The sequence below is a fragment of the Schistocerca gregaria genome, chromosome 3 (assembly GCF_023897955.1).
Source record: "Schistocerca gregaria isolate iqSchGreg1 chromosome 3, iqSchGreg1.2, whole genome shotgun sequence".
Lineage (NCBI taxonomy): Eukaryota > Metazoa > Arthropoda > Insecta > Orthoptera > Acrididae > Schistocerca > Schistocerca gregaria.
The window spans coordinates 566,264,286-566,278,194 of NC_064922.1; the positions used below are offsets into that span (position 1 = coordinate 566,264,286).

At 40.5% G+C, this 13,909-nt stretch overlaps 1 protein-coding gene across 3 annotated transcripts in view; it reads right to left on the minus strand.

Annotated features, from left to right (window-relative positions):
* The window catches only part of LOC126353816 (lateral signaling target protein 2-like), a 296,323-nt gene that overhangs the window by 24,089 nt on the left and 258,325 nt on the right, over nucleotides 1-13,909 (minus strand). For all 3 annotated transcript variants that reach the window (XM_050002931.1, XM_050002929.1, XM_050002930.1), the window contains exon 10: nucleotides 1,450-1,595. In XM_050002931.1, coding sequence (XP_049858888.1) covers nucleotides 1,450-1,595 — 146 coding nt within the window. The remainder of the gene's footprint in view (nucleotides 1-1,449; nucleotides 1,596-13,909) is intronic.

A 13,909-nucleotide genomic window follows, 5' to 3' on the forward strand; every position in this document is an offset into this window, starting at 1 on the left:
GATGTGGCACAAAACATAGCATAAATCAGGAGATTATGTTAATTTTTATAGCATAAGGTACATTAATTTTCCAATTGTGTGGACAATTCATTCTGTACATTTTTATTACATGGCTTGTAAACCTATTATCCTCTTGACTATGTTCTGTTCATTGCAGATCCAGATATGGTAACGTAGTCCTACCGAAACTGGCTATCAAAATAAATGCTTTACCAACAATCTTGGCTTATTGAAGTATTTCTTCTGAGTTTAATACACTACAGATCTCCCTCATTCTGGCATAATGTCACAAATATACAATACGATTTGATTGTTGCACTCCTTTCATAGGAGGGTTTTTAAATACTGCCTCAAATCAGTCACAAATGGATTAAAGACTTAACAAATTCATGCTAGTGGCACAATAGCAAGCTGTTTCCACATGTCCTCGGCTCCATATTAAAATCAATTCAAATATATATTTATATAATAGAGGTAAACATTCCACGTTGGAAAAATATATCTAAAAACAAAGATGATGTAACTTACCAAATGAAAGCACTGGCATGATGACAGACACACAAACACACACACAAAATTCAAGCTTTTGCAACCAACAGTTGCTTCATCAGGAAAGAGGGAAGGAGAGGGAAAGACGAAAGGATGTGGGTTTTAAGGGAGAGGGTAAGGAGTCATTCTAATCCCGGGAGCGGAAAGACTTACCTTAGGGGGAAAAAAGGACAGGTATACACTCGCACGCACACACACACATATCCATCCGCATGTACTCTGACACAAGCAGACAAATATATATTTGAATTGATTTTAATATGGAGCAGAGGACACGTGGAAACAGCTTCCCATTGAGCCACTAGCAAGAATTTGTTACGTCTTTGATCCATTAGGGACTGATTTGATGCAATATTTAAAAACCCTCCTATGAAAGGAGTGCAACAATCAAATTGTACTGTATATTTGTGACATTATGCCAGAATGAGGGAGATCTGCAGTGTATTAAACTCAGAAGAAATGTGTGCTTGTGTCTGTGTATGTGCGTGAGCGTGTGCACGAGACTATATACCTGTCCTTTTTTGCCCCCTAAGGTAAGTCTTTCCGCTCCCGGGATTGGAATGACTCCTTACCCTATCCCTTAAAACCCACATCCTTTCATCTTTCCCTCTCCTTCCCTCTTTCCTGATGAAGCAACCATTGGTTGCGAAAGCTTGAATTTTGTGTGTATGTTTGTGTGTCTATCAACATGCCAGTGCTTTCATTTGGTAAGTTACATCATCTTTGTTTTTACAAATATATATTTAAGTGTTCAAAATGCTGCATTCATTGTGAAGTTGGTTTCTTTTTCTACAAATTCATTCTTCTTAAGGTCTCTCTAATTTAATTCTGCAAAAAATTACAAGCACAATATGGGAGGACAGATATACTAATGGCCCTAAAAAGCAAAGTCTCACAAACCTTTCCACAGTTGCGACAGTGGTGACGGCGCCGGACGACAGTGAACGCGGCAGCACACGCCATACAACGGGGAGCCATGATGTCAGGAACCCACGGCGGCGGCGCTTCCACTGCTGACTCCCACGCTTCTTCAGCGTGCTCCACACCTGTTGGCGTGAGCGTTGGTTGTTCTGTCTCAAAACACAGTGTGTGTCCTCATACACTTCCTCACACTGACAGCCATCACAGACTGCGTGTGGGCAACAGGTACACAACACACTTAACGTTACTCAAAAGAAGTAGAGTTAGAAGTGATTGAGAGACTAAACCCTAACATCTCTAACAAGAGATACAGGCCACAATAAATTCATGCTGAAATAGTTAAAGTGAAAAAATTGTTTAAACTGTGTCATATTGGACATTCAGAATTCTGCAGTACTGGTAACTTACACACAGTTTCATCACTGGAAGAAAGGCATACTGAGAAAAGACATTACAAGACAGCCTGCAGAGAACTTGTCTGAAGATATTCAACAATTAGTCTTGTGATGACAGATATTCACTTCAGCAAAGCTAGATAAAAAATATAAAATTTTAAAGTTATGAGAAGACAATAATGAATTTAAGAATAGTAACTTTTTTGAAAAAAAAATATACATTTTATTTACTGGAATGAAGTCTTCCTCTATTGTGGATGTATTTCTATGTATCCTAATGCATGGGCTGCCCAAATGTGTCTAAAACTCAAAGCACACGTTTTACATGGTTTCCCCGTGGATCCCAATCACCCTAATCTCATACAAGATAACAGAAGCAATCCAAGGAAAAATTACTTCATTGTATCTGCATTGATAGTATGCACACCAATATGAAGTGAGTAGGTATCTAATAAATAGCACACTTCACTCTAAGATAACGTTGTTTTATTTGTCAACATAACAATATAACACAAAACTGACATCATATATACTATTCCAGTCTTACTTGTTATTGTTATGTAACGCATATCCGGTAACTGCTCACATGTCAATATTCATGACATGACACACAGTGGCATACTGACTGCTGAGGAATGGTCTTCCCAGTGTTGGTTGTTCACAACATTGCCAACGGATAGGTATGGAGTGACCTGCAAGCTGTAGTCGCTAAACCACACCCCTACATGGAGAACAAATTTAAAATAAATAAATAAAAAAAGTTTTTACTGGCTTGAACTATAAATGTCTCCTGGATCGAAATGGAACCCCACTTTCCTTCTGTAATGTGTTGCCGTTGTGTGTGTATGATAGGAAGTCAGCTGGTGCAAGATGACTACTGCATCTAGATGGGAGGTTGCTGGTCAGTTTCCAGGTGGGCGGCACTGCTCTCAACAATGTTGCAGGACTGGCGGCTTCAGTGTGGAAGATGTTCTATGTCCAGCAATCGTCTGCATTTCGGAGGCGTCTTCTGCATTTAGATAGGCTACCTTGCACCAATCAATGGACACTAGTGAGTCTATCCCTTTAATGCAGAGAGGGAGTGTCCCATAACTGCATATGGGCATCAGTAGGACAGTTTCGATGTTCTACACTGTGTGCCCTGTCGGAGGAAAATGTGCTGTGATTGCCAAATTTTTGAAAATGATGGTAGTCTATTTTCCATACTGTACTGTTCCACTCTGTTGTGTGGCATTCACTTGCTTCTGGAGTTCCAAGAGGAAGTCTTAAGCAGAGCGCTGGAAGCCAGTTGGTTGTTTGAAAAAACTCTCCTGGTAGACGCAGAGGTTCAGTCTACACCAGCTCTGCTGGGGAAGCCTCCAGGTCTTCTTTTAATGCACCGTGCAATCCCTACAGCACTACCAAAAAGGCACCAATCCACAAATCCTTTGTGTGGCACATTACACCCGAGTTCAAGTAGAGGTGTAGGTGCTACACAATGCTGTTTACAGGTGCATGATACAGTAATGTCCTTATAAGATGTACCTCTTACAAATGGGCCATTGCACGAAAGATATCTTCCTCCCACTGCCTATCCCAGTCAGATGTCGCTTGTTGGGGACAGACAAAATGTGAAATCCAATCACTGGTGAAGGTGCACACCGTGTTTTCGGCAGGTTGTGGTTCGCATGGCAATAACTCCAGCTAATTGACGTACTGTCAATCATTTGGACAAAGTACCAGTAGTTATGTTCAACTTGGACAGATCCTATCAAGTCCAAGCACAAGAATCATGCCTCCAAGTTGTCAAAACTTGTGAGTGGACCTCGGACATGCAGTTATTACTTTGTACTTTTGGTAGAGAATGCTGGTTCGAGTCCATGTACGGCAGTCTTGTATATTGGGTCACACATAACACTGCATTACTACCACCCTCATAGTGTATGACCAGTTGGCCGAATCCATGTAGAGAATAAAAAACCCATCGTCATAGAAGAGCAGGTACACGTGGCCGCTGCTGGGCCGCTGACTCACTGCAGTTTATCAGCTCCTCAGCACCTGGCAGTGGCATGTGATGCAAGTGCTGAGCCGTCTTGCCTTTCAGCAGGTCCTTCAACTACTCTGTGAGATTTGAACCACTTATATGCCAAATGTCAGTTTGTTATTGTGAAATAAAATTTAGGTAGATGACTTGCACTAGGGATAATTATTTAATGACTGTTATATTTTCACAGCAAGTGGCTGATGACCTACGTATATAGCGAAGACATTGCCTTCCACCACAAAACTGAAGAATCTAAATGTTTCATAGGCTGCTAAGAGTTACATGTAAAATGGTGGCCAACAGCAATGCTTGTCTGTAATCTTCTTGGAGAAGAAACCCAAAGGCTGCCAGTGCCCATTAAAGTTCTGTCATGGCATGGAACCAACTGTACGGGATGTCTGTCCGTTTTGTTTTAGGGCACAAAAACAACTAAGGTCATATGTGCGGTGCGGGATGAGCTTGTAGACTGCAGACTTTCCATGGACCATCTACAACGTCTGCCACCAGCTCCACGGCAGCATGGTTCAGCTCAGTGACAAAGGGAGAGGGCACCAAGTAAATTAAATCAATGCTTCTAACAGCAGGTTCAGGTTATTCAGAAAGTTACCTTTCATTTCATATGCATGTCGAGTTGATTAAGCTGTTTTTTCAAAAGTCATGAAAATTAATCTTTAATTATTCATTATCAGACTATTTTTCCTTGATAATTTGAGATCACCATTGGCTTACCTATACAGTGGACTATGGGCTCATGGGGGAAGATGAATTTTTTGGGTCCTAATTTGATTAATTCTACAAAATCGCAGCGTGGTGAATACTGGCAGAGGATTAGCTAGTTGTTAGTTTCAAATTTAGGCCACGGTTACTCGCAATGTACAGACAAGAGAGTGTCCGCTGTTTTTGCAGAAGTTGCTGCCTCTTTAGCAATCCCAGCCCCTGGGCTGTTGCTACAGACTGTTGCACCAGGGAGCTAACAGTAATTGCAGTGCTAGTTGGTTGGCTATACAGGCCTCTTCTTGTCAGCAGAAGCTTACTGTGTTCAGGACTACCCGGCCACAAAAGTGACAAGAGATGCCATGATCGCCCAGTTGTGACTAGTCACGAGTTCAGGCCAGTTGCCATCTTAGCATCGCAGAGCGTGCTTTGGGCACCGTTTCTCACCATACGTGGCTCCATTTGTGATGTTGCTGGTAACTAAATTCATCTCCAAGTTCACAGTCAGTAGTGTTCATAGTTACACTGCTAATCATCCAGTAGGCAGTGAACTGTGCACTATTTCATATGACACTGGAATAGCTGTTTGAAGTGCCCTGCCTAGGCTTCCGTTACCTTTCATGCTAGTGAGAAAAATGCTCCATGTTTTCACCACTCACATTCTATCGTTCAAGGGTTGAACCGTTTTAATACAGTACTTATCACATAAACTGAAGCACCAAAGAAACTGGTGTAGACATGTGTATTTAAATGCCGAGATATGTAAACATGCAGAATATGGTGCTGTAGTCGGCAGCAGCTGTATAAGACAACTAGTGTCTGGTGTAGTTGTTATATTGGTTAATGCTGCTACAATGGCAGGTTATCAACATTTAAGTGAGTCTGAACATGGTGTTATAGTTGGTGCATGAGGGATGGGACACAGCATCTCCGAGGTAGCAGTAAGTGAGAATTTTCCTGTACGACCATTTCACGAGCATATCGTGAATATCAGGAATCCAGTAAAACATCAAATCTTAGACATCACTGTGGCTGGAAAAAGATCCTGCGAGAACGGGACCAGCGACAACTGAAGAGAATTGTTCAACATGACAGAAGTGCAATCCTTCCACAAATTGTTTTAGATTTATATGCTGGGCCATCAACAAGTGTCAGCGTGTGAGTCATTGAATGGAACATCATTGATGTGGGCTTCTGGAGCTAAAGGCCCACTCATATACCTTTGATGGCTGCTCAACACACAGTTTTACACCTCGGCTGGGTCAATAAACAAAGACATTGGGCTGTCGATGACTGAAAGCATGTTGCCTGGTCAGATAAGTATTGTTTCAAATTGTATTGAGCGGATGGACATGTATGAGTATGGATGTTGTTGTTGTTGTCTTCAGTCCTGAGACTGGTTTGATGCAGCTCTCCATGCTACTCTTTCCTGTGCAAGTTGCTTCATCTCCCAGTACCTACTGCAACCTACATCCTTCTGAATCTGCTTAGTGTACTCATCTCTCGGTCTCCCTCTACGATTTTTACCCTCCACGCTGCCCTCCAATGCTAAATTTGTGATCCCTTGATGCCTCAAAACATGTCCTACCAACCTATCCCTTCTTCTAAACAAGTTGTGCCACAAACTTCTCTTCTCCCCAATCCTATTCAATACCTCCTCATTAGTTACGTGATCTATCCACCTTATCTTCAGTATTCTTCTGTATCACCACATTTCGAAAGCTTCTACTCTCTTCTTGTCCAAACTAGTTATCGTCCATGTTTCACTTCCATACATGGCTACACTCCAAACAAATACTTTCAGAAACGACTTCCTGATACATAAATCTATATTCGATGTTAACAAATTTCTCTTCTTCAGAAACGCTTTCCTTGCCATTGCCAGTCTACATTTTATATCCTCTCTACTTCGACCATCATCAGTTATTTTACTTCCTAAATAGCAAAACTCCTTTACTACTTTAAGTGTCTCATTTCCTAATCTAATTCCCTCAGCATCACCCGATTTAATTTGACTACATTCCATTATCCTCGTTTTGCTTTTGTTAATGTTCATCTTATATCCTCCTTTCAAGACACTGTCCATTCCGTTCAACTGCTCTTCCAAGTCCTTTGCCGTCTCTGACAGAATTACAATGTCATCGGCGAACCTCAAAGTTTTTACTTCGTCTCCATGAATTTTAATACCTACTCCAAATTTTTCTTTTGTTTCCTTTACTGCTTGCTCAATATACAGATTGAATAACATCGGGGAGAGGCTACAACCCTGTCTCACTTCCTTCCCCACCACTGCTTCCCTTTCATGTCCCTCGACTTTTATGACTGCCATCTGGTTTCTGTACAAATTGTAAATAGCCTTTCGCTCCCTGTATTTTACACCTGCTACCTTTAGAATTTGAAAAAGAGTATTCCAGTCAACATTGTCAAAAGCTTTCTCTAAGTCTACAAATGCTAGAAACGTAGGTTTGCCTTTTCTTAATCTTTCTTCTAAGATAAGTTGTAAGGTCAGTATTGCCTCACGTGTTCCAACATTTCGACAGAATCCAAACTGATCCTCCCCGAGGTCCGCATCTACCAGTTTTTCCATTCGTCTGTAAAGAATTCGCGTTAGTATTTTGCAGCTGTGACTTATTACACTGATAGTTCGGTAATTTTCACATCTGTCAGCACCTGCTTTCTTTGGGATTGGAATTATTATATTCTTCTTGAAGTCTGAGGGTATTTCGCCTGTCTCATACATCTTGCTCACCAGCTGGAAGAGTTTTGTCATGACTGGCTCTCCCAAGGCCGTCAGTAGTTCTAATGGAATGTTGTCTACTCTGGGGGCCTTGTTTCGACTCAGGTCTTTCAGTGCTCTGTCAAACTCTTCACGCAGTATCGTATCTCCCATTTCGTCTTCATCTACATCCTCTTCCATTTCCATAATATTGTCCTCAAGTACATCACCCTTGTATAAACCTTCTATATACTCCTTCCACCTTTCTGCCTTCCCTTCTTTGCTTAGAACTGGGTTGCCATCTGAGCTCTTGATATTCATACACGTGGTTCTCTTCTCTCCAAAGGTCTCTCTAATTTTCCTGTAGGCAGTATCTATCTTACCCCTAGTGAGATAAGCTTCTACATCCTTACATTTGTCCTCTAGCCATCCCTGTTTAGCAATTTTGCACTTCCTGTCGATCTCATTTTTGAGACGTCTGTATTCCTTTTTGCCTGCTTCATTTACTGCATTTTTATATTTTCTCCTTTCATCAATTAAATTCAATATTTCTTCTGTTACCCAAGGATTTCTAGCAGCCCTCGTCTTTTTACCTACTTTATCCTCTGCTGCCTTCACTACTTCATCCCTCAGAGCTACCCATTCTTCTTCTACTGTATTTCTTTCCCCTATTCCTGTCAATTGTCCCCTTATGCTTTCCCTGAAACTCTGTACAACCTCTGGTTCTTTCAGTTTATCCAGGTCCCATCTCCTTAATTTCCCACATTTTTGCAGTTTCTTCAGCTTTAATCTACAGGTCATAACCAACAGATTGTGGTCTGAGTCCACATCTGCCCTTGGGAATGTCTTACAACTTAAAACCTGGTTCCTAAATCTCTGTCTTACCATTATATAATCTATTTGATACCTTTTAGTATCTCCAGGGTTCTTCCACGTATACAACCTTCTTTCATGATTCTTAAACCAAGTGTTAGCTATGATTAAGTTGTGCTCTGTGCAAAATTCTACTAGGCGGCTTCCTCTTTCATTTCTTAGCCCCAATCCATATTCACCTACTATGTTTCCTTCTCTCCCTTTTCCTACACTCGAATTCCAGTCACCCATTACTATTAAATTTTCGTCTCCCTTCACTATCTGAACAATTTCTTTTATTTCATCGTACATTTCTTCAATTTCTTTATCATCTGCAGAGCTAGTTGGCATATAAACTTGTACTACTGTAGTAGGTGTGGGCTTCGTATCTATCTTGACCACAATAATGCGCTCACTATGCTGTTTGTAGTAGCTTACCCGCATTCCTATTTTCCTATTCATTATTAAACCTACTCCTGCATTACCCCTATTTGATTTTGTGTTTATAACCCTGTAGTCACCTGACCAGAAGTCTTGTTCCTCCTGCCACCGAACTTCACTAATCCCCACTGTATCTAACTTTAACCTATCCATTTCCCTTTTTAAATTTTCTAACCTACCTGCCCGATTAAGGGATCTGACATTCCACGCTCCGATCCGTAGAACGCCAGTTTTCTTCCTCCTGATAACGACATCCTCCTGAGTAGTCCCCGCCCGGAGATCCGAATGGGGGACTATTTTACCTCCGGAATATTTTACCCAAGAGGATGCCATCATCATTTAATCATACAGTAAAGCTGCATGTCCTCGAGAAAAATTACGGCTGTAGTTTCCCCTTGCTTTCAGCCGTTCGCAGTACCAGCACAGCAAGGCCATTTTGGTTAATGTTGCAAGGCCAGATCAGTCAATCATCCAGACTGTTGCCCCTGCAACTACTGAAAAGGCTGCTGCCCCTCTTCAGGAACCACATGTTTGTCTGGCGTCTCAACAGATACCCCTCCGTTGTGGTTGCACCTACGGTACGGCCATCTGTATCGCTGAGGCACGCAAGCCTCCCCACCAACGGCAAGGTCCATGGTTCATGGGGGGTGAGTATGGATACAACCTCATAAATCCATGGACCCTGCATACCAGCAGGGGACTGTTCAAGCTGGTGGACGTCCTGCAATGGTGTGGGATGTGTGCAGTTGGAGTGATATGGGAGCCCTGATACATCTAGATAAGACTGAAAGGTGACATGTACATAAGCATTCTGTCTGATCACCCGCATCCACTCACGTCCGTTGTGTATTCCGACGGACTTACACAATGCCAGCAGTACAATGTGACACCCCACATGTCCAGAATTGCTACAGAGTGGTTCCAGGAGCATGCTTCTGACTTTAAAAACTTCTGCTGGGCACCAAACTCCGCAGAAATGATCATTAGCGAGCATATCTGTGATGCCTTGCAGCATGCTATTCAGAAGAGATCTTCATCCCTTCGTACTCTTACGGATTTATGGACAGCTGTGCAGGATCCAGCACTACTTCAGACATTAGTCGAGTCCATGCCACGTCGAGTTACAGCACTTATGCATGTTCACAGTGGTCCTACACAATATAAGGTATAAGGCAGGTGTACCAGTTTCTTTGTCTCTTCAGTGTAATTGGATGGTTATAATTTACATTCTTCTCTTGCAGCAAGGAGGCATAGGACCCAGCTTGTGTATCACAGGCTACCTTGTCAATTCATTGTGTGTCAATGGAGGAACAATGCAGTAGATTTTACCAGAGCAGACATAATTTCCCGTCTGTAGCTTCCCTCTGTTGTTTATTATGTTAATTAACCATCAACTGAACCACTGCTAGAAGAGGATTTGCACACTGCCAGCCATGATGTTGACAGCAGCCAACTGATAGATGAATGACAAACCTCATTGTTTGCAGGAAAACAGAGCTATCACCTGCACAAATTATTATTTTGCTACTTCTCTTCAAATTAACCTTCTTAGTGCTCACACCATCATCTTCATCAGCCAACAACTACTATAAGGTGTTGGAGAAAAAACGATGCTTCGAATATCCAATATGCTCAGTCACTGCACATACATTGCAAATGCTCACCAACAGCTGTAGAGCTCATTGTCAAGTTGTGATGCACCAGTCTGCACAAATAATGGTACATCTGTGATTCACCATGTCCAGAGCAATGGATGTGACAAAACAACTCAAATGCAGACACTATTGGAGCTAAGTTTCTGCAGTCCCTGATATTTTAACTCTCTTTACCCATCAACCAACAGTGCTCATATCAGCTGCATCATTACCCATTATTATGACAACACTGCACACAAATGTTTAAGGATATTAACCACAGTTTGCCCCCCCCCCCCCCCCCCCTATGTCTGACAGCCCAGTTCTCTGTCCGAATCTACCAGTTTTTCAGTGTGAACAGAGTTTTTGTTGCTTAGCTCTTTCAGTGTGAATAGAGTTTTTGTTGCTTAGCTCTTTCCAATCCAATTTTTCCCCTCACTACATTCTCCCAACTGTTCTTTATAGTACAAATGGAAATGTGTCGGACATGCCTGACATTGGACCCGAAAGGACTCATACACAGCACTCCACTGATGAGAAGAGGAATATGTTTGAAAATAATTTAACATGGGCAGTAACTGGTACCACAATTATTGGACATTTATTGTGCAAAATGCAACCTGTGGATATAAGAAATAATGTGTCATAATTTTGCCCATTGTCTGTTTTTCAATATTTTTAGGGAATCACTCATGAATTATCATCATATTACAATAACAAGATAATATTCAGTTTCGAACGACAAGAATTTGAACAAGACACCTCAATAATCTGGAAGAATTCACCAGATCTTTTAAGTAAATTTGGGTGTACTCCAACAGAGTTTTATGTACCTATTACAATTTATGACATAAAATAAATGAGCAGGTTGGTACCACTAAGAGTTATACAAGGTAATATGCAGATAATTCTAGCCAGTTACAGGAAGGCCTGCCGAGGATCAACATTTGGTGCAAAGGCTGCCTGTTGAACCACAAAAATAAAAATTGTATAGTATGTGCAAACAGTTGAAACAGTACATGAGCATTTGATTACATCATCATTGGTCAACAGGTGAATGCAGTCACAACTCTAAAATAAAAAGGATTGAGAATTCTGACAATTTGTGATGGAGGGACCATATAGAACTACTTGTGGCAAAGGCAGATGACAAAACTACATTCAGTGGAACGAACCTATTGAAATGTTATTCATCAATGATAGCAGCAGCTATCATTAGTATTTTTTGTTAGTCTGAAGCCCTTTCCCAAGAGGACAAAAGGAGGAGTGAAGGAGAAACTTATCCAGTATTAGTGGCAGATGCTTGAAGAAAGGTATTGTGGATTATGGACATTTACAGGCAACATACCGAAAACAAACATTCCAGGAAAAGTCACCCCAATGTATTACCTCCTACCAAACATCCATCTCACAAAGACAACAACGGTAAAATTAGAAAAATTTATGCTTACACAGAGATTTATGAGCAGCTACACTGGCCACTTACAACAAGTGCTTGGGTTAGACTCTAGGTAAAACACCTATTTTTTCACATCCCAGAGATATCCATCTGAACATCTATTCCATTCCACTGTAGAAAATTCATGCTAACATTACTGTTATCAAGACAGTGATCAAAGCCAATCAGTATATGAATTTTCACCATACATGAGAATGTTTGGGATATTCCTGAACTTGCAAATCCAGCCTGTTCTAGACAAATTTAATACTTAGCTACTGAACAGATGATGAAATTTATTTTAAATAAAATAATTTAGGCTGCACCATTGTAAAACACTAAAGCATTTAAATTACTGACTTCCTGACCAACTTGCTGTGACCTCCTTCAGATTGGTTAACTGCTGCATACTGGTGAATGCCTTTCCCTACATAATGTCTATTTTGGTTATCTGGTAGCTACCAACATCTCGTATCTAGTATGTCATTAGACAATTTGCACAGCTATTGCTATGGAGGTGGAGGTCTGTGCTACTCAGGTGGCCAACTGAAATAAAACTCTAGTAGGTGACTAACGTGAAATAGCATACAGTAGGCTATTGCATGTGGCCACTCTAGTAAGTGACTGGTAGGCAACTCTCATTGGTGAGAGACTGGTAAACAAACAGATGTATCTAGGGGAAGCCATTCACCAGTACCCAGCAGTTAGCCGATCTGAAGAGGACCATGGCAAGTCAGTTGAAACACTGGTAATTTAATTGCTTTAGTGTTTTACAATGACACAGCCTAGTATTCAAAATTATTTTGTTCAAAATGACAATGATGACATGATGAAATGTTTTTCATAATATTGTAATGTGTTGAATAAAATCTTAAAACTAAGAATGTCACAACATTAAAAGCATTATATTACAGGACAAATTAATTACCAATCTAGTTGCCTTAAAATGTAACAGGCACTTGCTGTTAAGAATCAGGCACATATACAGGTATTTATCTTTCTTTGATTATACTATCATTTTGCAATATCCTCACTGATTAAATAAAAATGATAAACATAAATCAATGCAAAAATGGAAATGAAGACTCTCACCGTGAGAAACTGACAAAGCTGTTTATGTGCTTGGCGATATTGTCTGATGAGATGAGTACTATTTTGTGGCTGATTAAAAAAGTTTAGAAAGCATCACAGGAACACGTGACTTTTGTGATTAGGTGTGATTCATGAAGCTTTCAGCAAATTGCTGTTTATGCAAAGCACACTAGTATTACACATAGGCCAATTGAATAGGACACAACATGCCTTTATAACACACTGTACTAGTTGGTTAGAATGTAAAATTAATGGCTCAAAAAGAACAATTGTGTAAAATAATATTATATTCTTCATAAAAGCTAGCACCTGGCCACATTACTCTTAGGCTGTGATAGATAGCTAGAAACAAAATAAGGGCATTGACTACACTGCTGACATATTCTGTGTGTGATTGAAGTAAATTGTAAGTCACCAAAACAGCAAAAATGCCACAATAATTAAAATAAAGCCAGAACTCAGTGTGTCTCAACACTTAATTTATTTTAAAGTTAATCATTTTCTGGAAATGGCCTTATTTTACAATAAATTTATCAATACAAGACGGGGATTTATCAATACAAGACGGGGAGAAGCGAGGAAAAAAATTCATTAGGAATTTTTTAAAAAAAATATTTCAAGAGTTACATTTCCTACAAACAGAATGGGTTGCAAAACTTACAGAAGCCTACACATCTGAATAGTGACTGCTTCCCACGGATAACTTCTTGGTTTTTCAATGGTAGCACATGTTAAAGTGCTGGTGTCAAGTACTGTTCACAGGTTTAATGAAGGCAGAACTTATTGCACAACAAGAAAGGTAGAGGTCAAGTAGCTTATTAGAAAAGAGGAACATTAAGTAAAATGAATTTGGGAGGATGTGTTAAAAGTTCTGAAGGATATGAAGAGTTCATCAACACATCTGAACTGAACAAGTGATTTACGAGTTTGGCTGGAGAGAGGCTAGCTCCTAGGTGGCCCTAAAAAGTTTCACACAAAATCCCCCTACTGACCTTCAAAAAAACATAACTGTCAGTCAGTCAAACTGATAATGACAGAGGTAATTGGGTTGGTGTCATGGTGTCAGGTGAATGTTTAGGGAAGTACTACTGGACCTGAGAGGGAGGAGAAAAAAAGGAGGGAGGGAGGAGAAAA